Here is a 26,804-nt window from a genome sequence, read left to right as displayed (position 1 = left end):
GTTGATGATGAGATGATCCCGATACCAAGACAGCGGATTAAGATAGCGCTGCGTCTGTGGATGCCTGTGCTGATGCTGAGGATTGTGGTGGCACAGCCACAGCAGCACGTGGACAGCGGGGTGCAGCTGGGGAGACAGGCTCCCGGCCGGGCAAGTATGGGGATCCTTACACTGGTCCTGTGGTGACTAACACTGGTCCTGTGGTGACTGTGACTTACTGTACATAGAGCTTTGGGGGTTGTTTGAGGTGTTGGTTTGTTTGGGGACTTGGTTTTCTACCTGCTGTTTAAGACACTAGTCTAAGCCAGTACGGATGCCCTTATAGCAGCTCTCATTTGGAAAGACTTTGTAATAATCTTCTTATGCAAAGAGGTATTTTTGGGTTATTGTGGATCACCTTAGGTATTAGAAATATTGTGTATGTATGAATGATGCAGCCGAAGACTTGTTACAAAACTGTTAAATCCTCATAGAGATAACAGACACTGTCTTCTTGTTTGAATGTGGGCCGTTATGCAAGTGCTTGTGAGAGACCTGGGGGGGGTCAGAAGTGGTTCCTTTCTCCTCCTCACTGCTTCCTTCTTCTCCTCACTGCCACTCGCTGCCTCCTCCTTCTCCTCACTGCCACTCGCTGCCTCCTCCTTCTCCTCACTGCCACTCGCTGCCTCCTCCTTCTCCTCACTGCCACTCGCTGCCTCCTCCTCCTCACTGCCACTCGCTGCCTCCTCCCTCACTGCCACGCTGCCTCCTCCTTCTCCTCACTGCCACTCGCTGCCTCCTCCCTCCTCACTGCTTCCTTCTCCTCCTCACTGCCACACGCTGCCTCCTCCTTCTCCTCAATGCCACACGCTGCCTCCTCCTTCTCCTCACTGCCACACGCTGCCTCCTCCTCCTCAATGCCACACGCTGCCTCCTCCTCCTCACTGCCACTCGCTGCCTCCTCCTCCTCACTGCCACTCGCTGCCTCCTCCTCCTCACTGCCACTCGCTGCCTCCTCCTCCTCACTGCCACTCGCTGCCTCCTCCTCCTCACTGCTTCCTTCTCCTCCTCACTGCCACACGCTGCCTCCTCCTCACTGCCACACGCTGCCTCCTCCTTCTCCTCACTGCCACACGCTGCCTCCTCCTTCTCCTCAATGCCACACGCTGCCTCCTCCTTCTCCTCACTGCCACTCGCTGCCTCCTCCTCCTCACTGCCACTCGCTGCCTCCTCCTCCTCACTGCCACTCGCTGCCTCCTCCTCCTCACTGCCACTCGCTGCCTCCTCCTCCTCACTGGTGCCTCCTCCTCCTCCTCCTCACTGGCCTCCTCCTCCTCACTGCCACTCGCTGCCTCCTCCTCCTCACTGCTTCCTTCCCTCCTCCTCACTGCCACTCGCTGCCTCCTCCTCCTCACTGCCACTCGCTGCCTCCTCCTCCTCACTGCTTCCTTCTCCTCCTCACTGCCACACGCTGCCTCCTCCTCACTGCCACACGCTCCCTCCTCCTTCTCCTCACTGCCTCCTCCTCCTCACTGCCACTCGCTGCCTCCTCCTCCTCACTGCCACTCGCTTCCTCCTCCTTCTCCTTCTCACTGCTGCTTGGTGCTTCCTTGTCCTCCTCACTGCCACTCACTGCCTCCTCCTCCTCAAAGCCACTCGCATCCTCCACCTTCTCCTTCTCACTGCTGCTTGGTGCTTCGTTGTCCTCCTCACTGCCAAGAGGCGGTTCAGTGGTTATATAGCTCTGAATCACATCTCAGTGGAGCTCACCAGCCATAGAAACAACATTCATGTGGGTACCTAAGTTGTATTCCGATGCCAGAAGAGAAAGAGCTGAGCACTGAGCATGTTTGGAAAATTAGTTTGTAATTAGAGAATTTAAGTCAAGACATTGTGTGCCGATTAATTAGCTGAGACGTTCTAATTAATTAAGCCATGTCATCACCATCTCTCTGTTGCTGCCTGGGCTGATTCAACATAGTGAGCGAGAAAGGGGATGTGTTATTATGGAATGGAGGAGCGATATACACAGTTTATTAGGTACACCATCCCGTTCACAAAAATGGATCGCTCCTATAGACAGACAGACAGGCATTGAGGCATTCAGTTACTGTTCTGTTGAATGTTACTATGGGAAAAACATTTGACCTAAGTGTCTTTGAGCATGTTTTGATCATTGAGGCCAGGCATGCCGGATCCAGTTCACTGTGTGAATCAGCCTCTTATCAAATGGAATTAACCGAGATGGTTTCAGGGAGGGAGAGTGGGCCAATCGAGGCAATAAAACTTTGTTTTATTATACAATGTTAGTTTGTGTATTAGGAGGATTACAACTGGTGATGGGGATGGGGCTGTGTGATTATAGCTGTTGCTTCTAGAGATGGACAGATTTGGAGTGAGAGTGCTGTGTTGCACTTCCAGTGGTCGGCAAGTCAAGAAGATGGCTATTTTCCAACAGACAGAATGATAACTGATACAGTATAACACTATACTACAGATAGAGACACTATAGAAATCATCCTGCCTGTGGCCCAAATGACACCCTATTCTGCTTGGGCTCTGGTCAAATGTAGTGCACTAGATAGGGGATAGGGTGCCACTTTATCATCATCTCATCTGACTGTGTTTTGTGTCTGTCTCAGATCCAAGGTGTGATCCGGCCTCATGCCATCATCATCCTACCCAACAGCAGTGGCATGGAGGTGCTGGTGTGTTATGAGGACGAGGGGGTTTACATAGACACCTACGGACGCATCACCAAGGAGACAGTGCTGCAGTGGGGAGAGATGCCTGCATCTGTCGGTGAGTTTAGGTACATCGTACACACTCACCCAATCAACACCTGCAGTGTGTGTGTGTGTGTGTGTGTGTGTGTGTGTGTGTGTGTGTGTGTGTGTGTGTGTGTGTGTGTGTGTGTGTGTGTGTGTGTGTGTGTGTGTGTGTGTGTGTGTGTGTGTGTGTGTGTGTGTGTGTGTGTGTGTGTGTGTGTGTGTGTGTGTGTGTGTGTGTGTGTGTGAGTGCGTGCGTGTGCGCGCGTTGAGAGAGATATTCCACTTCCACTCAGAATGAAAAATACTTCTATCTTTGATAGACTGCAGACCCCCACCATTTAAACAATAGAACATGTCTCTCAACATGTCTCTCAAGAAATGGAATAAATTAACTGAGCAAACCAGAGACCTTTCAATATATAAATTTAAACATTATTTTAAAATGATTTAAACATAATACATAGAAATGTTGTGGGACTATAGTAGATGAAGAATCAATATTTTTTTAGATTGAGTATTTATTGGGTCATATTATGTATGTTTGTAATAGTGTGTTATATGTGGAAATGTGTTCGTATTATAAATTGTATTTTAATGTTTAAGGACTCTTGGAAGATTAGTCCAAATGGGGACTAAAAGAGATCCAAATCAAATCTCTTCTATCGCCCCTTTTTGATATGCAGCAGCCAGGAAGTGACCGTTGTCAATTGTGCTTGGAGCACTGGGTGCGAACACTGGGTGCGAACACTGGGTGCGAACACTGGGTGCGAACACTGGGTGCGAACACTGGGTGCGAACACTGGGTGCGAACACTGGGTGCGAACACTGGGTGCGAACACTGGGTGCGAACACTGGGTGCGAACACTGGGTGCGAACACTGGGTGCGAACACTGGGTGCGAACACTGGGTGCGAACACTGGGTGCGAACAGGAGTCAAGCTGGATACAACAACTCTAGACAGATTTGGAACAATAAAAATAAGATGTTCTGTTAGACTGTTTTAGTTGGGTCCATTGGCCAGGTCATTATTCAAGGGGAAGTGTTATCTGTGAGGAAAAGATTACAGACAGGACAGCACGCGGCCAAGCCCGGACCTGAGATATGGAATGTTTGGGAATACATAGAATGTTTGGGAATGACATATACTAAGGCAATTGTAAAAATTCTATAGCAATATAGAGTGGGAAAGCAGCCGGGCATTTTGACAATGAATAGACACTGCAGCAAATAAAACCTAATAAAAACCTCTGTCACGTCCAAGACCGGAGTCTACGCAGGCAGTCTCACAAAGAGACTGCGTGAATCAGGCCTTCATGGTCGAATTGCTGCCAAGAAACCACTACTAAAAGACACCAATAAGAAGAAGAGGCATGGTTGGGCCAAGAAACAACGAGCAATGGACATTAGACCAGTGGAAATCTGCCCTTTGGTCTGATGAATGCAAATGTTTGATTTTTGGTTCCAACCGCCGTGTCGTTGTGAGACACAGAGTAGGTGAACAGATGATCTCCGCATGTGTGGTTAAAGTATGGAGGAGGAGGTGTGATGGTATGTGGGTGCTTTGCTGGTGACACTGTCAGTGGTTTATTTAGAATTCAAGGCACACTCAACCAGCATGGCTACCACAGCATTCTGCAGAGATACGCCATCCCATCTGGTTTGCACTTAGTGGGACTATCATTTGTTTTTTCAACAGGACAATGACCCAAAATACACCTCCAGCTGTGTAAGGGCTATTTGACCAAAAGAGAGTTGCTGCATCAGGTGCTGCATCAGATGACCTGGCCTCCACAATCAGCCGACCTCAACCCAATTGAGATGGTTTAAGATGAGTTGGACCGCAGGGTGAAGGAAAAGCAGCAAACAAGTGCTCAGCATATGTGGGAACTTCATGACTGTTGGAAAAGCATTCCTCATGAAGCTGGTTGAGAGAATGCCAAGACAGTGTATATACAGTAACTTCAGAAAGTATTCATACCCCTTGTCTTATTCCCCATTTTGTTGTGTTACCACCTGAATTATTACCCATCTACAGTCGTGGCCAAAGGTTTTGAGAATGACACAAATATTCATTTCCACAAAGTTTGCTGCGTCAGTGTCTTTAGATATTTTTGTCAGATGTTACTACGGAATACAGAAGTATAATTAGAAGCATTTCATAAGTGTCAAAGGCTTTTATTGACAATTACATGAAGTTGATGCAAAGAGTCAATATTTGCGGTGTTGACCCTTCTTTTTCAAGACCTCTGCAATCCGCCTTGGCATGCTGTCAATTAACTTCTGGGCCACATCCTGACTGATGGCAGCCCATTATTGCATAATCAATGCTTGGAGTTTGTCAGAATTTGTGCGTTTTTGTTTGTCCACCCGCTTTATTTATTTTTTCTCCCCAATTTCATGGTATCCAATTGATAGTTACAGTCTTGTCTCATTGCTGTAACTCCCGTACGGACTCGGGAGAGGCGAAGGTCGAGAGCCGTGCGTCCTCTGAAGCACAACCCAACCAAGCAGCACTGCTTCTTGACACAATGCCCGCTTAACCCGGAAGCCAGCCGCACCAATATGTCAGAGTTAACACAGAGTTAACACAGAGTTAACACCGTACACCTGGCGACCATGTCAGTGTGCACTGCGCCCAGCCCACCACAGGAGTCACTAGTGCTCAAGGACATTGTAAGCCGGCCAAACCCTCCCCTAACCCGGACGACGGTGGGCCAATTGTGCGCCGCCCCATGGATCTCCCAGTTGCGGCAGGCTGCGACAGAGCCTGGACTCGAACCCAGAATCACCAGTGGCACAACTAGTGTTGCGATGCAGTGCCTTAGACCACTGCCCCGCTACTTTTGCTATTCTCTTTTTGATAGTCCTCCTGGTTTTGACCTCTGCCTGACTCCGGACTACTTTCCCGCCTGCCTGCCCTGACCTTGGTTCTGCCTGCCCCTTGGTGCCTTTTGGACTCTGAACAGGTTTTGACCCTTTTGCCTGTCCATGACCATTCTCTTGCCTTCCCCCTATTGGATTAATACATATTGTAAGACTCCAACCACCTGCCTCCTGTGTCTACATCTGGGTCTCGCCTTGTGTCATGATACTGGCAACTGAGTTTGGAAGAACGCCTGTATTGTTGTAGTGACTGGGTGTATTGATACACCATCCAATGTGTAATTAATAACTTCACCATGCTCAAAGGAATATACCATGTCTGCTTTTTTACCCATTTACCAATAGGTGCCCTTTTTGTGAGGCATTGGAACACCTCCCTGGTCTTTGTAGTTGAATCTGCGTTTGAAATTTACCGCTCGACTGAGGGACCTTACAAATAATTGTACGTTTGGTTTACAGAGATGGGGTAATCATAAAAAAATCACATTAACCCGTATTATTGCACACAGAGTTAGTCCATGCAACTAATTATGTGACTTGTTAAGCACATTTTTACTCCTGAACTTATTTAGGCTTGCCATAATACTTAATGACTTAATTTATAACTATAATTGTTTTTTTTAAATAAAATGGTAATCCCACTTTGACATTATGGGGTATTGTGTGTAGGCCCGTATCCAAAAAAGTTCATCCATTTTCAATTCAGACTTTAACACAATAAAATGTGGAAAAAGTCCAGGGTTTGTGAATACTTCCTGAAGGCACTGTAGAACAGCTCAAAAGAGGAGAGTGGGAAAAGTGTGCCTATTGATTTTCATCTCAAGATTGATTTACATGGCACTCATTGAGAGAGGCAGAAAGCCTTGGAGGGTCTAAAAGCCTTAGTGTGTGCTTCCCAAATGGTACCCCATTCCACATATTGTACAGTGCACTATTACCCTATGGGCCCTGGTCAAATGTAGTACACTATAAAGGGAATAGAGTTCCATAAATCCCTGGTGGTTTATGTGTGTATCTCCACAGCCTACCTGCAGTCCAACCAGGTGATGGGCTGGGGAGACAAAGCCATCGAGCTGAGGTCAGCTAACACAGGCAACCTGGAGGGAGTCTTCATGCACAAGAAGGCCCAGAAACTCAAGTTTCTTTGTGAGAGGAATGACAAGGTACGACAACATCCTGATATCACCAAAACACACCTTGGGCAAACCTCACATGACACCCTCTTCCCCCCATATCACTGGGCTCTGGTAGATGTGAAAGGTTGTATGTTGTTCATAGTGTTGTAGGTGTTGAATATTATACTGTAAGTTGTCTTTTTTTTTTACTGATTGATCTATTTTCTGTGTGAAGGTGTTCTTTGCCACGGTGCAGTCTGGGGGCTGCAGCCAGATCTACTTCATGACACTGGGCCAAAACTCCCTGTTCAACTGGTGAGCTCTGTGGCTTAAAGACAACATACAGCGATCATCTCAGAAACAACATGAATTATACTCAGAAACATTCTTAAACACTGAATTTACACTTTAGTAATACAGCTACATAATCCCATGCATATGAGAATACAGTATTTTCAATCAGCATAAATTAAGTATTTTTGTGTCTAAGGCCACCACATTGGTTTCAAGTCTCTAGCTATAGTACTTAAAATGGAACTGACAGCATTTAAGCAACACTAAATCTTATTAAAATATGTTCATATACACCCCCAGGAAGAATATTACATTTAAAAAAAATTCTGACAAGCGAGCACTTAGATATGGTCATTTAGATATTGAATGTTTGGGAATATATAGAATGTTTGGGAATTAAGTATACTAAGGCATTTGTAAAAAATCTATAGCAATATAGAGTGGGAAAGCAGCCGGGCATTTTGACAATTAATAGACACTGCAGTAAATAAAACCTAATAAAAACATCTGTCACGTCCAAGACCGGAGTCTACGCAGACTGGTTCACCATAGCCAATCTTTCAACTGGACTGTGTGTTTAAAGGCAGTAGCAACAGCTCGACTTTAGATCATTAGAACACATGGACCACAGGAGTCCTCTTACATTTCAGAACTCAACAGTGCTATTGATCAAACAACCATGAAAAGGTAGGCTCTCTCTCCCCCAGTTATGCACATCAACAACTAATGCTAGCCAGAGCAAGATGAGCTAAAACTTTAATGAAGCAACATTAGACAAACCCTCTCAACATTTTTCAGCTAATTACTCGGCAGAATTGCACTGATACATTATGGGGAATTCTACAGCTTGCCTGCCAATGCAATTCATTATTGTCTTGTCAATGCAATTCAATATTGTCCTAACCGAGCCCCCAAGCTAACTGGTTAAAGTTGGCTGGTTTGCTAGCTAGCTACTTCTAGAAATAATTGAGAGAATCTCACCCTAACCATTTTACTCGCCCTTTCCAAAACGGGTTAGGCTGTTTACGAACGCAAGAGATGTGCTAACTGGATAACAGTCGTTCAGGTTCTTGCTAGCTAACCAAATGACACCTCCATCTCTAGCTATGTATAGCCACCATAAACCGAAATGAGGGGAAAAGGTCATTCACTCACCCACTCCTCCAATTACGTTACATGTCGTCCTCCTAGCAGCTAGCTATCTAGCTAGCGTTGGGCTCTGTTTTTAGCTTGCTACATAAATAGATATGCTAGCCTATTAGCCATGATATGACTGACTTTTGATCATTTCCTTTGCTAGTTTGATTGTTTTGACATTCCCAGCCTAAGTTACATTCGTCTGTTTTTGTCCAAAAGTGAGTAATTGAAACTGAAACAGAGCATCCCGAATGGAGGCAGCAAACAATGTACCCACCCAACCTGATAGCGATATTTTTGGGACGACCAAGAAATGTATTGGTTAATTACATTAATCATGCAGTGAACTGCATCCATCTATTCTGCTAACAATGCCTTAGTGTACATCAAGAAATATTGAGTCAAATAGAACCTATTTTTAAAACCTCTTATAAAGTTGGTTTTGTAGGATAAACTGGGAATTTGATATTTTGGACTGATATTATGATTGTCTGTTTGTTTCATATCTGCAAAGTGCTTAAAATACTGTCAGTTCCACTTTAAGAAGTGAGTCTTGTGCCTTAAAGAAATGATTCACCCATTTTGAATGTTTTATCATATTTGTACATCTCTGAGCGATGTTCAAAACATGTAATGTTTTCATGTGTTTCTGAGCTATTCGTCATTTCAAAAATACAGCCGGTATGTGTTGCAGCACAGGGCTTCTTGTTTATATCTAGAAATACACCGGCAACCTACATTTGATTTCATATTGATCTTAATATCACATGGACTAAAAAAATGCACAATTGCTTATTTTTTTACATCCAAAATGGATCAAATCAATTTTTGTTAATTGGGTCTCGGCGTATTCATCATTTTATTATTAGTAAGTGCCATTGTTCGTGTTAAATCCTGAGATATTTACCATTCAGTATTATGTGTTTTTAAGGATGCACAGTTGTAGATACCTCAGGTCAGGAAATGTACATCTATTTTACCTACTCGAAAGAGATTCCCTTACTGAAGAGAGCATTAGAAATACTACAGAGATTAGTGGGCTAGCAATCATCTTTAATAGTAGACACCGATACTGCAAATTGCTTGTCCTTATCTGTCCCACTTGGTTTTAAATTAAGTCGTTTTATGGCCCCAACAATTCAAATGGTGGATGCTGAGTTTATGATCTGATCTCCACTTTCTAGTCATAATTCAGATAACCAAATAGGCATTATATACCCTGTCGCATCTCTTGATCTAAAACTGATCATGTTTTACATGAAGTAGTTTTTAGGAAGAAGAAATCAAAGGAGGAAGAAAAGGATCATTATGTTGGCCTTGTGCTGTGTAGAGTCTTTTTGGACGGAAGTGGCTGTACATATTATTTGCACTGTTTTATAGATATTTTCTATCCACTGGTCATCGCTACAGTTTAATGGGGTTTCAAATTATCTAGCCCTTTGCACTACGACCACTTTGGTAAATGTTCACTCTACAATGCTTTATTGTCACAGTCTTATACATTTGAAGTAATTTATTTTCAACATTAAATGGTAAATGTTCGATGTACAATGCTTTATTGTCACAGTGTAATACATTTGAAGTCCTTTATTTTCAACATTAAACAGAGATTGCATTTGATTTAGATAAAGCTAAATCGTCTATTTGATATGCCATGATCTAAAAATGATGTGAAAACAGCGATAGGCTTTCAACTCTTAAGATTGTTAAACATATGTGACCCACCACAGCCAAATTTGAAATTGTTTTTTACATTGGATAAAAGTAGAAACTCAGAGCTATAAAATGATATATAATACACTGCAGTTCAGGAACAATGGGAAAGTAATACTGCTTTGAATTGTAACCCCACTTTTGAGAAAATGACCCTTGATATTTTTGGTGTACCGACTGGAGAGCTCTTCTTTGTCTACACCCATCCAGCATCGTTCATACCCTGTTAAGCCTTAGCCATTTCTTTAACGATTCACTTGTGAGTCCATGTGCACAGCAGAGTGTGTAGTTTAGTAAACAACCAAAGGTTTCAAGACTAAAAGTGGTAAAAGTAGAAGCCTACATGGTGCACGTCATGTTCTTCTTCACATTACTGTCTCTGGTTAACACACACTATATCTAATAAAATCTCAGTTTATGTGTCACATGAACAGGATACAGAAGGTGTAAACAGCACGGTGAAATGGTTACATGCATATTTGCACAGTAGCAATATCAAAAACAATGTGTCCAGATGATTGTTAGATGATGCTTACCCAGACACACTTGTTTAAATTGATGGGTCAGGTGAAAGAAATGCTATAACCACCCCCCAGCCACATCTAGATAAGTGGATGAGTCACTATTGTCTAGACATGTACACATGTTCATGAAATACAAAAGACGGCCATAATCACCCCCATACACCTGTCTAACTTGTTGGGTCTTGTAATCATCTGGCAAAGTGGAGTCTTTTGTTTAGACATGTAGCTAGCTAGCTAGCTAAACAATGAACCGGATTAATCTCAACTCATACTACTACCAATACAAACTGATTGTTATAGCTGTAGTATGAATATGCAGGTATTTAAAGCCAACCAACTAGGTTAAATGTTAGCTAGCTAGCTAACATTGGACTATAACTAGCAACGCAAATGGCTTTCTGATTCGAAAAATATTACTACACAGATAGGGTCAATGTTCGCTAGCTAGCTAACAGTACACTTTAACTTGCAAAAAAAACAAACTTTCTGACAAAATTAGAAATGTATAATATCTGAAAATGTAGCTAGACTCTTACCCGTATGTATACATGGATGAGCGCTTCACGGCAGACTGGAACCATTTAACTTACTTTTGTAGCTACAGTACATCTTGTTTGGCCAGCATTGTGTAAAGTCACTCCGGTTCACACTGACCGTGGCGTGTGCAGAAAATAGCCCATCATAACGTTTTCCAACTGATCGGTCCATAGCGCCTGCTAAATTCAGGGCATCAATTTTGTTGAGAAAAGTAGCAAAACTTTTGTAGTTCTCGATGGCTAATGTTATATCTTTCAAAAAATCTGCAGTAGAAAGGATTATCAACACATACTGAGCAGCTCACATTATAGACAGAAGCATCCTACATGGCAGACCAATCCAAACTCATCTCCCGGCATCTCCAGCCCATCCATTATCTCAGCAAATCATGGCTAGCAGGAATGTTCCTGTCTTTTTCCAGGGCTAAACCAACTAGGCTCGTAATTTAACAATTTTATTCGTATTTACAGATGGAATACCAGTTTGTTATTCAGGCACATGAAAGTTTACATGTTCCAGAAGGCATTTATGTAAAAAAAAAAAAAAGAGAAAAAAAAAAGGAAGCATTTTGATTTAAAAAATGAATTCATTAAAATGCCTCTCCTGTGAAGTAGTGGCGTGCAACATACGCCTATCTTCCTGAAATGGGTCACATATACTCTTTTGTAGAAAATGTTTGGTTATGAACATTGAAATGTGCCACAATTGTGAAATGTTAACTCAAATCAATTGCATTTGAATCCAGTTGTTATTTGCTTTTTCTTCCCCCAATATGCTAAATGTTTTGCCACCATTTTGCCATCATTAGAGATCTAGTTTGGGCAGTTTTTTTATGTTTATGATAGAAATACTGCAGCTGGTTCTGTGAGCATATTGTCAACTGAAAATGAACTTTTTCAAGACACAATTTGATATGATGTTGTATTCTTCTGTGAGAATTCACTCTTGAAGTGTATTCAACTGACAAGATATTTAGGTTAGAAGGGAATAGCCAATAAGGTAATCAGTTTCACATAGCATTTTCAAGTATATTTACCCTATAATGATTAGGTTTCCAAGAACTGATGCTTTCACTATCATTGGTCTAATCATTGGTCTAAGTATTTTAGAAAATAGTATGAGCATTCAGTTGATATCTCATTCATTTGACATGTATGATGGACATTTTATCATTTGCCAGATTTTGAATAAGGGATTCAATGGGTAGAGTTAAACACATTTTTGTAATTAACTTGTGACAGTGAGTCAATATGATTACATCTCCATTTGTAAAAAGTTGGTGATTATTTCTATAGACAAAAAGGGGGATTTTAAGCAGAATTTGTCATGTCTGACATGTTACTGAGTTAGATAATACTTTACCAACAGACATTTGTTTTGCAGTTGAGGATTGTGAGTCATAGCACTCTCTGTCATTTCTCCCCCTATCCACTCCCATACCTCATGAAGTGCTCTTATGTGAGATCATTGTCCTCTTGAGAGCTTTGTACTGTAGGAAGGACTGAGGATGTTGATGAGTACTGTAGGAAGGATTGAGGAGGTTGGTGATGGTTTGTGTCAGGTGTGCATCGTGTAGCTGTGAAGAGTCCTCTCTGCTTTATATGATGCAGAGCAAATTTAGTTTTTGTTCTTGGGGAATTCGAGTTAGAAGACAAAATAATTCTGAAAGGATTTCAATTTTGAGGTTTTCCCCAGCAAAATATATCTATTTTAGTGTCAAAAACTTAATGATAAAGGTTGACCAAATTATATTGATAAATATCCACAGCATATATTGTTTCGTTACCTGTTCTTTTCCCATTTTGTTTTTGAAATTGTATTGAAAAATTGTTTATTTTATTTTGTCCTTTGTTTTGTCTTAGTTTTGCTTTATTTTTGCACTGGAACTTTTGTATCATTTGTACAGCATGTACTGTATACCCAACCGGTGAAATGAATTAGTAACACTAATTGAGGTGTTATTATGTAAAAATACTGTTGAACAATAAAATACATTGTATACAATTACTGTGTAGTTCAGTGGTTATTTCAATAACTTCTAAGTAATATCAACATTTGATTTTATACATGCTAACAGTATTCCACATCTGGAGCAGTCACAGTGTTTGGGCCATAGCTATAAAGCAGTGTTATATATCCTTGGTTTGGGCAGCTCTCTGGCTAGTGGCTGGTCTGTATTTGCGGATTAGAGTTTAGTTCGCTGGTAAACTGTGGAGTCAGCCGTATCAGATGAAAGGGAGCTAACCTGAGACGAGACCTAGCTCACTTCCTCAACTTATTCCCTTCTCAGGCTCAGTCAGACGCTGCTACGGTGGAGCCGGTGGCTCTCAGTCCCAGCCACTGCCATGGCCACCTCCCCACACCTAACAGTCCCTCTGACACCCCCAAAACCCCCATCACCACAAACCACCCCCCTCCTGGAGCCAAACCCATTTGTCGATGACAGTTGAGTAGTGCTCAGAGAAGGACCCTCCTCTGTGCACCCCTGATGAGCAGGGAAAAGAGAGTATAAGGGGGAGGACCAGAGAGCGCGGTCTGTCCATCTGTCTGTTTCTGCCTGTCTCACATGGTACAGTCATCACCCATTAGACTAGTAGCTACAAAGTGGTTCACTGGTAAGGTCTCTCTGCATGGTGTGGGACTTTTTATTTCCCCCAGAGGAACCATTAGTTATGTGGTCAAAGGGTCAGATGTTAGTACAGCTTGTGTCACGGGATCTTTACTCAAAATATGCTCTGGTTTGTGTTCACCTGTTGACTATACATAAAGCTGTGAAGCTATCTGTCTCTAACCAACATCAAATAGAGATCTTAACCTAGTAGTCATGTCAACTTTGAATGACTTGACAGCTTATTTTAGTGATCAAACAGTACAACATGGCAGCAAATCACAAAGTTGTGTCGTGAAAAATCTGTTGCATTCACTGGGATTTAACTGTGGAACTGGAAACGTGTGTCAATTATATAGTGTGCAGCGGGTGAGGCAGCTTCCCACTGGGCACATCACGTAATTTCAACGTGGATAATTGGGTCATATCTGGTTGAGATGTTGATCAATAAGATTACAATCTATATGTTCTAACTCAAAAAGGCAGCCAAAAATGTGTTGGATTTCCATTGTGTTATCTATGCTTTCAAACATCAAAACGCACAACCAAATTCCAATGGAAAAACAATGTCAGATTTTTAGTTTAGTTGTCACCTAAATGTCTATCACTGCGCTTTAAACCAATTAAAAGCACAGTTCAAATGGGAATAGAATGTCAGATATTTTGTTTATTTATACAACAGATGTTGTTATCACTGTACTTCATCTAATAGCAAATGACCTGGATTGCAGTTGAGATTACATTAAAAGTACATAGTGCAAGTGATCAATGCACTTTGAGATTCTGCACAGATTATTACAGCAATTTTGACGATCTCCACAGACCTGTGACCTTTGCATGCTATCTTTAACATGCACGCTTTCTATGATTTACATACAGTAAGAAGACATTTATAGTTAAAGTAACCTCAAAATGTGGCCATGAATGTGTTACTCATTTTTAGGTTGAATGTTACGTTAGTTTGTAAGATAGCCTTAACTTTAGGCTATTTACTGCTACAAAATTAATATTGTGTTTGGTTGACATTGCAACCAAATATCAACATTTAAATGAGATCTACTGCTTGAATAGTTACATCTGAGCCACTGACTTAATCCTCTTCTTTAACTTTTATTTTTGGATTGAGTTGGAGATGCGTTTCCAACAAGATTTATTAACTTGTCGACAAGTCATTAGGTTTTTTTATTGTATTTCAAAAGTGATATTGAATTGTGTTTGTTAGTCAATGCAACCAAATATCAACATTTGAAGGACATTTATCTTCTGCTTGGATAGTTCCATCTGTACCACTGATTTAGGGCTCTATTAAATCAGATCCACTTTAGCCAACATCCACAAAGCGTTTGTTTTGGCAGAGTCGGGGGTGAAACTGCGTTAGAGCTGTCAAATCCAAAAGTGAGTGTTGGCATTATACCTAAATAAGACATTGGCTGCAGAGAGTCACAGAAATCCCATGCAGCCTTGTTTACAAGTTTGAACACTGGAATGTGAGATGTTATCTACACTTCAATTAAGATGATATAAATCATCATTATTTAGTTTAAGGATTTTTCAATTTGAGCATAATTATTATATTATTATTATTATTTCTATATAGCCTACATTTTCCCACTCTGAACGGGATGGGTCTGGCTTCATGACAATGATTGCAAGAGCATCGATTTTATGGATCCAACGCAGTTCCACCTCCGACACCACCAAAACATCTGCTTGATCTGATTAAATCTGATTAAATCTAGGCCTTAGTCTGGCTTTAATTCCAGTTTGTCTACAAATTAGGGAATTGATATGTTGGATTCACGTCTCGATCTTAACCAAAAATCTAAGTTGAAGTTGCACTATACAGAAATCCCTCTACCATTTCCTGTTTGCTACAATTCTAATAGTTCAATTTATGTGACAAAATAAGCTAGTATAGTTGTTGAATTTATTATGGATTTATTATGGATAAATGAATAAACAATATCTCCATTTTAAATAGAATTGTATCTAGGTAAGCTTATACTCTGTATGTTTAATAGACAATATGAGTTCATAAGAAGAAATTGTGTGACAGGAGAAAGGAGTAATAAAATGTTAAAGAACACCATTCCAACTGGGCAGGAACAAATGGGTTGTGGACTGTGTAAACACATAAGGTCGTTAGCCTATGGTTGACCCAACTGAAACTTAGCTCTGGGGTTTTTAGATAAGGAAGTGAGTGCATTCCTAGGGTTTCTGTCAATTAAAACTGTCAGTTCAGTGGTGATCGATAATGTTGAGGGGTCAAAAGTTATCTGGGAGTGTGTTAGTAAGTTAGAATGAACTTTTCACCTTACTTTGTCTCGGTCGAGAGGAGGGGATTCGGTTAAGGCAGTGTAATGACGTCATGATCTGTATATAAACTGATGCATGTGTTTAAGTGGTAGCGCGTTCCGAGAATAAATTCTATTACCTATTATTGAAAGACTGGTCTGCGTCTATTTTATGCAAACAAGAAATCTTACAAATTCTCATAAAATAGATTAAGGGCTTTCAATTGAAGATAGCACATTGGCATAATTAAATTATATTAACAATAGTGTAGAGAATCATTGTACCATCTAAACCACTGTGAAATATATTTTGCATAACAAAACCAAAAGTAGAAAATCCAAAAAACAAACCTTAAGAATGGCAGGCTTAGAAATAGGTCACATAGAACAGATCTACCGCTTCTTAGACTTGCTTTCAGTGATAATGACAGATCTACAGTGCATTTGGAAGGTATTGTTACGTTACAGCCTTATTCTACAATTGATTAAATAAATCAAATCCTCATAAATCTACACACAATACCCTATAATGAAAAAGCAAAAAAAAACAGGTTTATTGACATTTTTGCACATTTATAAAAAATTAAAAAAAGAGAAATGACTTATTTACATAAGTATTCAGACCCTTTGCTTTGAGTCTCGAAGTGTAGCTCAGGTGCATCCTGTTTCCATGAATCATCCTTGAGATGTTTCTACAACTTGATTGGAGTCCACCTGTGGTAAATTCAATTAATTGGACATGATTTGGAAAGACACACACCTGTCTATAATAGGTCCCACAGTTGACAGTGCATGTCAGAGCAAAAACCAAGCCATGAGGTCGAAGAAATTGTCCGTGGAGCTCCAAGACAGGATTGTGTCGAGGCACAGACCTGGGTAAGGGCACCAAAAATTGTCTGCAGTTAAGTTTGGAACCACAAAGACTCTTCCTAGAGCTGGCCGCCCGATCAAACTGAGCAATCGGGGGAAGGGCCTTGGTCAGGGAGGTGATCAAGAACCCAATGGTCACTCTGACAGAGCTCCAGAGTTCCTCTGGGGAGATGGTAGAACCTTCCAGAAGGACAAACATCGCTGCAGCACTCCGCCAATTATGCCTTTATGGTAGAGTGGCCAGACGGAAGCCACTCCTCAGTAAAAGGCACATGACAGCCCGCTTAGAGTTTGCTAAAAGGCACCTAAAGGACTCTCACACCATGAGAAACAAGATTCTCTGGTCTGATGAAACCGAGATTAATCTCTTTGGCCTGAATGCCAAGTGTCATGTCTGGAGCAAACCTGCCACCATCCCTACTGTAAAGCATGGTGATGGTGCTGTGGGGATGTTTTTCAGCAGCAGGGACTGGGAGACTAGTCAGGATTGAGCAAAAGATGAACGGAGCAAAGTACAGAGAGATCCTTGATGAAAACCTGATCCAGAGCGCTCAAGACCTCAGACTGGGCCAAAAGTTCACCTTCCAACAGGACAGCGACCCTAAGTACACAGCCAAGACAACAGTCTCTGAATGTCATTGAGTTGCCCAGCCAGAGACAAACTGGAATTAAAGCCAGACTATGTCAGTGGCACAGATGGAACTATCCAAGCAGAAGATACATCTTCAAATGTTGATATTTGCTTGTGTTGACAACCAAGCACAATTCCATATCACTAAATATCATTCAATTTGAAATCAACCAGAGCTTGAACCCCTAGGCCTTTATTATAGTCCACAAATGTTGTCTATTTTTAGTTGAATCCTGGGGTGTATTGAAACAATAGCTGTTGATGACTTTACAAATGCTATATAGTCCTAAATAGCCTCATTGATGATATATGACTGTTAAAGTTTGGTTCCATTTAATTTGCTCTGTTAAACCTTCCATTTCAAATGACTTTGATAGCAGTAGTGATTTAGTTGAGATTTCTCTGCAAAAATTCTAAAAATTCTCACAATTGATAATAGTCAGTAACAGCTATTATAGCTAAGCAGGGCTGGCTTGGTTACAAGCCTGGATGGGAGACCAAAGGTATACTGTAGATAGATCAATTCTCCAGTAGGAGGTTCTGCCCAGACATTTTTTTCTGATAGTGGATATAATGTTGAAGATCTGACGTTGCTTTCAAGGTACAAATTCAACATATTTTATACAAGGTTCGAAATTTGGTTACCATAATGACATTGACATTTCACCCTGAAAACAACAGTGACTTTCTTCAAATCCAATGTATTTTCCACATCAAAATACATTGACAAAACCAGTTTGTGCCCAGTGGGTTGGCATTCCAGGGTGGTGGTGTGGGTAATGGAAGGGAAATTTGGCCAGGCCAAACATGCTTCTGCAATGCACTCTGCAAACTGAAAGCTCTGATTGTCCCAACAGGGATCCTGTGGTTCTCCCTCTAAATCAGTCCCCGATCCAGAAGAAGATTGGGAGAATGTCACATGGTCAGATGAAAGCAAAATAGAACATTTTGGTAAAAACTCAACTCGTCGTGTTTGGAGGACAAAGAATGCTGAGTTGCATCCAAAGAACACCATACCTACTGTGAAGCATGGTGGTGGAAATATCTTGCTTTGGGTCCGTTTTTCGGCAAAGGGACCAGGACGACTGATCCATGTAAAGGAAAGAATGAATGGGGCCATGTATCGTGAGATTTTGAGTGAAAACCTCCTTCCATCAGCAAGGGCATTGAAGATGTAACGTGGCTGGGTCTTTCAGCATGACAATGATCCCAAACACACCGCCCGGGCAACGAAGGAGTGGCTTCGTAAGAAGCATTTCAAGGTCCTGGAGTGGCCTAGCCAGTCTCCAGATCTCAACCCCATAGAAAATCTTTGGAGGGAGTTGAAAGTCTGTGTTGCCCAGCAACAGCCCCAAAACATCACTGCTCTAGAGGAGATCTGCATGGAGGAATGGGCGAAAATACCAGCAACAGTGTGTGAAAACCTTGTGAGGATTTACAGAAAACGTTTGACCTCTGTCATTGCCAACAAAGGGTATATAACAAAGTATTGAGATAAACTTTTGTTATTGACCAAATACTTATTTTCCACCATCATTTGCAAATAACTTCATTAAAAATCCTACCATGAGATTTTCTGGATTTTTTTTCTCATTTTGTCTGTCATAGTTGAAATGTACCTATGATGAAAATTACAGGCCTCTCTCATCTTTTTAAGTGGGAGAACTTGCACAATTGGTGGCTGACTAAATACTTTTTTGACCCACTGTATATACATACAACAATAATATATATATATACATATAACAATAATATATATACATATAACAATAATATATATACATATAACAACATGTGCAGGTTGGTTGGTCTGTCAGACACTGTCCCTCATCTTTTGGCAGTCAGCAATGTAGTGCGCTGCCAACCCACAGCTCTCTGCGTCCTCCCCCAACAGGACGGGTAGCCTATTCTCATCAGAGAGTTCTTTGAAAACCTTGAATAAGGGTTTCAAATTTGGGGAAATGACACTCTCTAATTGTTTTATGTTTTTGACATTTTGTCAGGAAATTCCTCTAAATAATTACCAGAACAGGATTCTAGAATCCTTCCTGGTATTTGAACTCCTGCTGGACAGTAGCTGCCTGTGGTATCATTACTGAGTTGTGTTGTGATGGTTGGGATGGAATGTACTCCATGACTGGACATTGATCTGAGTGTATTAAAGAGCCAGCTGCAGTACAATCAGAAAGCTCCTAGAGGAGGCAGATGACTGTGGAAGACAGCTAAAGCAAACTAAAGGAATGCTACATTCAAGGAACATGCTGTGTTAGACCTTCACAATGTGCTATATGTGATGAAAAAGTGGCTGAATGTTAATGGTACTATATAAAGCTTAAATAAGACCTTAGCAAAGAGAAGGCGATTTCATGTACCTGTAGTTTCAGAGGGCTTGCATGTCTATTGAGACAGTACTTGTTTACGTGATGCCTCTAAATACTCCAAAGCTGTCCAATGCCCTGCCTCTCCTGGTAATGTGTAGAGGAAAAGGCCTCTACATTCATGTTCCCTCCTTTACCTTTGCCTCTCAAAAATATGGGATTGTTGTTTCTTATGGCGACGACTGCCGGACAGAGGAGATAGAATGTCTTTAGATGCTTTGTTTAATAAGAGGACAATGCGAGGGGAGCAAGCGAAGGGACGACTAGTGTGAATATGCGAATTAAGCCCACTATGGATTTGGGACAGCACTTTGTCTCCAGTGGACATTCCAGACCAGGAGCAGGGAAGATTTATCTTACGCCATGTGTTTCTAAATCCAACTCACAGAAGGCTAAACAAATTTAGACTGTGACTTAGCTCAGGTTTCCTCTCGTCCTAATGCTCCATTCTAGCTAGTAGCTAAATCCCTCCAGTCCTCCAGTCCTCCAGGTCCAGAGCATCGATAGGTGGTGGAGGCCCAGTCACCGGATCTCATACAGGGCACACTGTGAATACCATGCACCATTCTGGTCTGGGTGAAAGCAGTGTCATATGGAAAGGTTTACATGTCTGAAACAAGCCCACTTGTTAGATATCACATATCTGATATGTTGAAGAGATGAATCATCAGATCACCTGACTGGGTGTTCAGAAGAAGGTGTCTCCCTGACAACCGTACGGGTTTCCCTGCTGACGACAATCCTATCATGAGATCCAGTCTGTCTGTCGTTAAATGGAGCCTCTGTTTTAAGGGTCATATGCCACTCACACTAACAACCCCATCTCTCTGGAGTGTTGGGGTTACCTCATGCATATGTCCATTTTCCTCCCAACTCTGTGACATGGTGGAGGCTTTTCTCGTTAGCCTATCTGCTTGTCCTGGTCAAATGTGATCTGGTACAATCAGTAAATGTCTCCGTGCTTGGCCAGGAAGAAGAAGTGCACGATGTCACAGGAAGGCCATAAAGATCATCAAGGACAACAACCACCCGAGCCACTGCCTGTTCACCCCGCTATCATCCAGAAGGTGAGGTCAGTACAGGTGCATCAAAGCTGGGACCGAGAGACTGAAAAACAGCTTCTATCTCAAGGCCATCAGACTGTTAAACAGCCACCACTAACATTGAGTGTCTGCTGCCAACATACTGACTCAACTCCAGCCACTTTAATAATGGAAATGGATGGAAATTGATGTAAAAAGGTATCACTAGCCACTTTAAACAATGCCACTTAACATAATGTTTGCATACCCTACATTACTCATCTCATATGTATATGTATATACTGTAATCTATATCATCTACTGCATATTTATGTAATACATGTATCACTAGCCACTTTAAACTATGCCACTTTGTTTACATACCCTACATTACTCATCTCATATGTATATACTGTACTCGATACCATCTACTGCATCTTGCCTATGCCGTTCTGTACCATCACTCATTCATATATCTTTATGTACATATTCTTTATCCCTTTACACTTGTGTGTATAAGGTAGTAGTTTTGGAATTGTTAGGTTAGATTACTCGTTGGTTATTACTGCATTGTCGGAACTAGAAGCACAAGCATTTCGCTACACTCGATTAACATCTGCAAACCATGTGTATGTGATAAATAAAATTTGATTTGATTTGATTTTGAAAAATTAAAAAAAGGTGTGTGTTTAGTGTTTTTTGTGTGATGCTTGTTCTCCTCTTAGCATGTGATGTGTTGTTGTTTTCATGTGAAGCATTTAGAAGTCTCATGTTGCTACTCTGATGGAGTGTTGAACCTTCCCCTAATGCTGTTGTATTGTGTGGGCGGGGGAGTTTGAGATGCTGGCAAACACTGATGCATCTCCTGGCAAACACTGATGCATCTCCTGGCAAACACTGACGCATCTCCTGGCAAACACTGATGCATCTCCTGGCAAACACTGACGCAACTCCTGGCAAACACTGACGCATCTCCTGGCAAACACTGACGCATCTCCTGGCAAACACTGACGCATCTCCTGGCAAACACTGACGCATCTCCTGGCAAACACTGACGCATCTCCTGGCAAACACTGATGCATCTCCTGGCAAACACTGACGCATCTCCTGGCAAACACTGATGCATCTCCTGGCAAACACTGATGCATCTCCTGGCAAACACTGATGCATCTCCTGGCAAACACTGACGCATCTCCTGGCAAACACTGATGCATCTCCTGGCAAACACTGATGCATCTCCTGGCAAACAAACATCTCCTGGAAAACACTGACGCATCTCCTGGCAAACACTGATGCATCTCCTGGCAAACAAACATCTCCTGGAAAACATGCATCTCCTGGCAAACACTGACGCATCTCCTGGAAAACACTGACGCATCTCCTGGCAAACACTGATGCATCTCCTGGCAAACACTAACGCATCTCCTGGCAAACACTAACGCATCTCCTGGCAAACAACACTGGAAAACACTGACGCATCTCCTGGCAAACACTGACGCATCTCCTGGCAAACACTGATGCATCTCCTGGCAAACACTGACGCATCTCCTGGCAAACACTGATGCATCTCCTGGCAAACACTGACGCATCTCCTGGCAAACACTGATGCATCTCCTGGCAAACACTGACGCATCTCCTGGCAAACACTGACGCATCTCCTGGCAAACACTGACGCATCTCCTGGCAAACACTGACGCATCTCCTGGCAAACACTGATGCATCTCCTGGCAAACACTGACGCATCTCCTGGCAAACACTGATGCATCTCCTGGCAAACACTGATGCATCTCCTGGCAAACACTGATGCATCTCCTGGCAAACACTGACGCATCTCCTGGCAAACACTGATGCATCTCCTGGCAAACACTGATGCATCTCCTGGCAAACACTAACGCATCTCCTGGAAAACACTGACGCATCTCCTGGCAAACACTGATGCATCTCCTGGCAAACACTGATCTCCTGGAAAACACTGACGCATCTCCTGGCAAACACATCTCCTGGAAAACACTGACGCATCTCCTGGCAAACACTGATGCATCTCCTGGCAAACACTAACGCATCTCCTGGCAAACACTAACGCATCTCCTGGCAAACACTGACGCATCTCCTGGAAAACACTGACGCATCTCCTGGCAAACACTGACGCATCTCCTGGCAAACACTGATGCATCTCCTGGCAAACACTGACGCATCTCCTGGAAAACACTGATGCATCTCCTGGCAAACACTGACGCATCTCCTGGCAAACACTGATGCATCTCCTGGCAAACACTGATGCATCTCCTGGCAAACACTGATGCATCTCCTGGCAAACACTGATGCATCTCCTGGAAAACACTGACGCATCTCCTGGCAAACACTGATGCATCTCCTGGCAAACACTGATGCATCTCCTGGAAAACACTGACGCATCTCCTGGCAAACACTGATGCAGCTCCTGGCAAACACTGACGCATCTCCTGGCAAACACTGATGCATCTCCTGGCAAACACTGATGCATCTCCTGGCAAACACTAACGCATCTCCTGGAAAACACTGACGCATCTCCTGGCAAACACTGATGCATCTCCTGGCAAACACTAACGCATCTCCTGGAAAACACTGACGCATCTCCTGGCAAACACTGACGCATCTCCTGGAAAACACTGACGCATCTCCTGGCAAACACTGATGCATCTCCTGGCAAACACTAACGCATCTCCTGGCAAACACTAACGCATCTCCTGGCAAACACTGACGCATCTCCTGGAAAACACTGACGCATCTCCTGGGAAACACTGATGCATCTCCTGGCAAACACTGATGCATCTCCTGGCAAACACTGATGCATCTCCTGGAAAACACTGATGCATCTCCTGGCAAACACTGATGCATCTCCTGGCAAACACTGACACATCTCCTGGCAAACACTGATGCATCTCCAGATAGATACAGTTATATGAAATCCCATCAAATAGAATGGTTTTCTGTCTTTGTAACTAATTCTGATGAAGACCAGAATAAACTATTGCATGGATTTTGTCTGTATTCCACAGGAATAACCTGCCGTACCATATTTCTGAGTTGGTTCAGTCAACAGCACATGATTTACATTGTTGTAGAGTCTTGGCCCCAAGCTGAGCTCCCTCTGTGGGCCAATGGGATCCCCTTTCTGTATAAATAGACAGAGGCTCATGCCAGTATCCATCAGCACAGTGATTGTGGGAGATTAAAGGAGATGAACAGTGCCTTTCTGAGTCAAACAACATGATCCTTCAGATGGATAGATTGTTATGTAACCTTTACACACCATGATGATCACTCAGTTGTTGGCTTTTGACACAACACACACACAGGCAGTTAAACTTGGCATGTCACATTAAGACAGGACCTCAAGGTGCAGTGTCCTTGGATGTTTCATTTGTAAGGTCACATAGGGAGTGTTTTTATACTGAACAAAAATGCAACATGCAACAATTTCAAAGATTTTGCTGAGTTACAGTTCATATAAGGAAATCAGTCAATTGAAATTCATTCACTAGGCCCTAATCTATGTATTTCACATTACTGGGCAGGGGAGGTATAAGCATCTGCAGCTCATGCTCATTGTCCCTTCCCTCTGTACAGAAATCAGCAGCTATTGGACACAGTGACACTCCCCCTGGGAAGGCCTGAAACATGACACAGTAGGTTGAAAGGACATGAATGACTAGAATGAAACATTTTCAATGAAAACCAGTACATCATTTTCCGTAAGATATTGAGACATTGGAATGACATGGGGACAACTGTGTGATTGCACACCGTCTTGGGGTCTGAGTGTGTGTGTGTTTGTGTGTGTGTGTGTGTGTGTGTGTGTGCAGCATCCAGAAGAAGACCAGCACCATGTCTCTGACCAGCTCCTCCAAAGCAATCTCCTCTTCCTCATCCTCTTCCTCCACTGTGGTCCAGCAGCAGAGACACTCCAGCCTGGTGCAGCCCCTCTGCATCAGCCCCCAGAGGGTACCTGACACACACATTCCACATACTCACCAAGCTCATCACACGATATACACACTCAACAGCTTCAACTGCTCCTGATCAATATTGATGATGTCATGTACCCACAGACAGACAGTATATTGACAGTGCTACTTTGTATTTTGGTATCTACTGATTGTTGTTCCATCTTGTTTCTAGACACAGAGTCCATCCTACCCCAGACAGTATTCAGGAGGAGGTGGCGTGGCCCCAACTTTTGTCGAGGTAAATTAATACAGGATACATCTTTACCCCCATCTGGTGACTGAATATGGAACTGAATGTTTAGGTTGGGTTGGCACTATATCCATTTCATGAAGGATCCTTCCTCCTTATATCAGTGTGTCCAGTGGCCTAATCCTTGCCATTCAAATGGATTTACACCTACTCTAGTTCCTTATGACATCCTAGGCAGTTATCTGAATATGACATAGCTTTTCAGTCAAAAGATGACAAAGACCATTGTCTTAATTGCTGTCAGAAGTCCAAATATTTGTCAAAAGCATTCTTCTTGTCAGTTTGTTAACGATTGTTCCCTAAACAGCTATGAAAAAGTATGAAAATGTATGCACACAGTAAGTCTGGATAAGAGTGTCTATTAAATGACCAACAGCTGGGTACCCACTGTATGAGCGTAGGACTGAGATGAGGAGAGTGGTTGAGATTGGAGGAGCTTGGTGGTGATGGCATGTGGGTGTCAACAGCCATTAGCTTTGATCCACTTCTCTCCTGTGTCCAGCGTCTCCATGACATCAGCACGGTCAAGGGTCAGCTGGTGGTTCTAGAGTGCCGTATTCGTGGAACGCCACCACTGCAGATTCTGTGGTACCGTGAGAACGAGCAGATAGTGGACTCAGCTGACTTCCACATCCTCAGAAAGAGTAAGTAGGAGTAGGCTCTTAACGTTCTCCTTTTTCAGGCTACTTCTGCATCAGTGCCAGGTGAGTTGGAAAACATACCCAAGGCCCACTGTTGGCTATTGAAGGACACATTTACCCCAGTTTGCCACTATAAGATGACCAATCAAACCTGATACATTGGTGCTGGTATGTCCTCCTCTCTTACCTCTACAGAGGAGCTGTGGACCCTTGTCATCACAGAGGCCTTCCCAGAGGACTCTGGGTTGTTCAAATGTATAGCTGGGAATCAGTTGGGAACAGTATCATGCGACGCCATACTGGAGGTGTACCTAGGTGAGCAGAGACTAGCTTCAGAACTGGTCAGACACAGGAGACTACTGTTGTGCTTCTGCACAGCTTTCTTCATCCACTGTAATCCACATACAATCCTGAAATACATTCTGACAATGTGACCACGTCTGTGTCCAGACCTGGAAGAGCAGATGGAGAAAGAGACGCCCATGGATGAGCAGTCCTTAGAGTCTACTAGGCTGGAACCTTATGACTTTCCCTCTTTACTTCATGACATAGCAGGGACATAGCACCCCTCCAGAGTGGCCAGAGAGCCCAGTCTGTGAGATTGGTCACCCACTTGAAGAACAGTGAGTTCAACTATTCTAACATCCTGCAAAAACCCTCAAATTGAAAGATGAATGTCCAGTATGCTGTTCTGTGAGACAGTATTTTTTACATTTTTAATCAAAATACCTATCAATAATGTAAATGTAAAATTTTGAAGAATTATTTTAAAGGTCATCTTTGCTTTAGCAGGGATGAAGAGCTTAGAGAAATACAGTGTTTCCCTAATGTCATTTTGATTCAACTGCCACAAGAGTGGGCTATTGCCTTGTTTGAAGTTGCTGGTAGGCTGCAACAGTTTTAAACATTGTATGATCGAATTCTCTGTGGACATTCATTAATTAGGACTTGATTAAGATAGGTATTACTTACAGCGCTGATAGTTTGGTTTGAAGATGGTTTATCATCTGATTATAATAACAGGGAGGGGATTATTTAGCCTATTTGTCCTTAAAAAAAACATGTTTATAAGTTTATACCATGTTATTAAATAGGTGATTATAAAGGCTTGTGTGTATGCTAAAGGCACAACGAATGTGGGCGACTGTGACATGTAAATAAAAATAAA

The 26,804-nt window shown here is 42.4% G+C and overlaps 2 protein-coding genes across 4 annotated transcripts in view; both read left to right on the top strand.

The window, feature by feature from the left end:
- Nucleotides 1–8,190, top strand: part of LOC112256034 (mitogen-activated protein kinase kinase kinase kinase 4) — a 117,840-nt gene extending 109,650 nt beyond the window's left edge. For all 3 annotated transcript variants that reach the window (XM_024428973.2, XM_042325887.1, XM_042325886.1), the window contains 3 exons: nucleotides 2,622–2,781; nucleotides 6,657–6,796; nucleotides 6,984–8,190. In XM_024428973.2, the coding sequence (XP_024284741.2) occupies nucleotides 2,622–2,781; nucleotides 6,657–6,796; nucleotides 6,984–7,067 (384 nt within the window). In that variant the 3' untranslated portion in view covers nucleotides 7,068–8,190. The remainder of the gene's footprint in view (nucleotides 1–2,621; nucleotides 2,782–6,656; nucleotides 6,797–6,983) is intronic.
- A 16,189-nt stretch (nucleotides 8,191–24,379) lies between these two features.
- Nucleotides 24,380–26,414, top strand: LOC112257077 (palladin-like). Its single transcript, XM_024430654.2, has 3 exons — nucleotides 24,380–24,740; nucleotides 24,918–24,983; nucleotides 25,498–26,414. Exons 1-3 carry the CDS (start codon nucleotides 24,624–24,626, stop codon nucleotides 25,645–25,647), a joined length of 333 nt encoding a protein of 110 aa, XP_024286422.1. The 5' UTR covers nucleotides 24,380–24,623; the 3' UTR covers nucleotides 25,648–26,414.
- Nucleotides 26,415–26,804: the final 390 nt, after the last annotated feature.

This window comes from Oncorhynchus tshawytscha, linkage group LG08, assembly GCF_018296145.1.
Source record: "Oncorhynchus tshawytscha isolate Ot180627B linkage group LG08, Otsh_v2.0, whole genome shotgun sequence".
Taxonomy (NCBI): domain Eukaryota; kingdom Metazoa; phylum Chordata; class Actinopteri; order Salmoniformes; family Salmonidae; genus Oncorhynchus; species Oncorhynchus tshawytscha.
The sequence above is the reverse complement of the archived record's forward strand: the minus strand, read 5'-3'. Positions and strand labels throughout refer to the sequence as shown.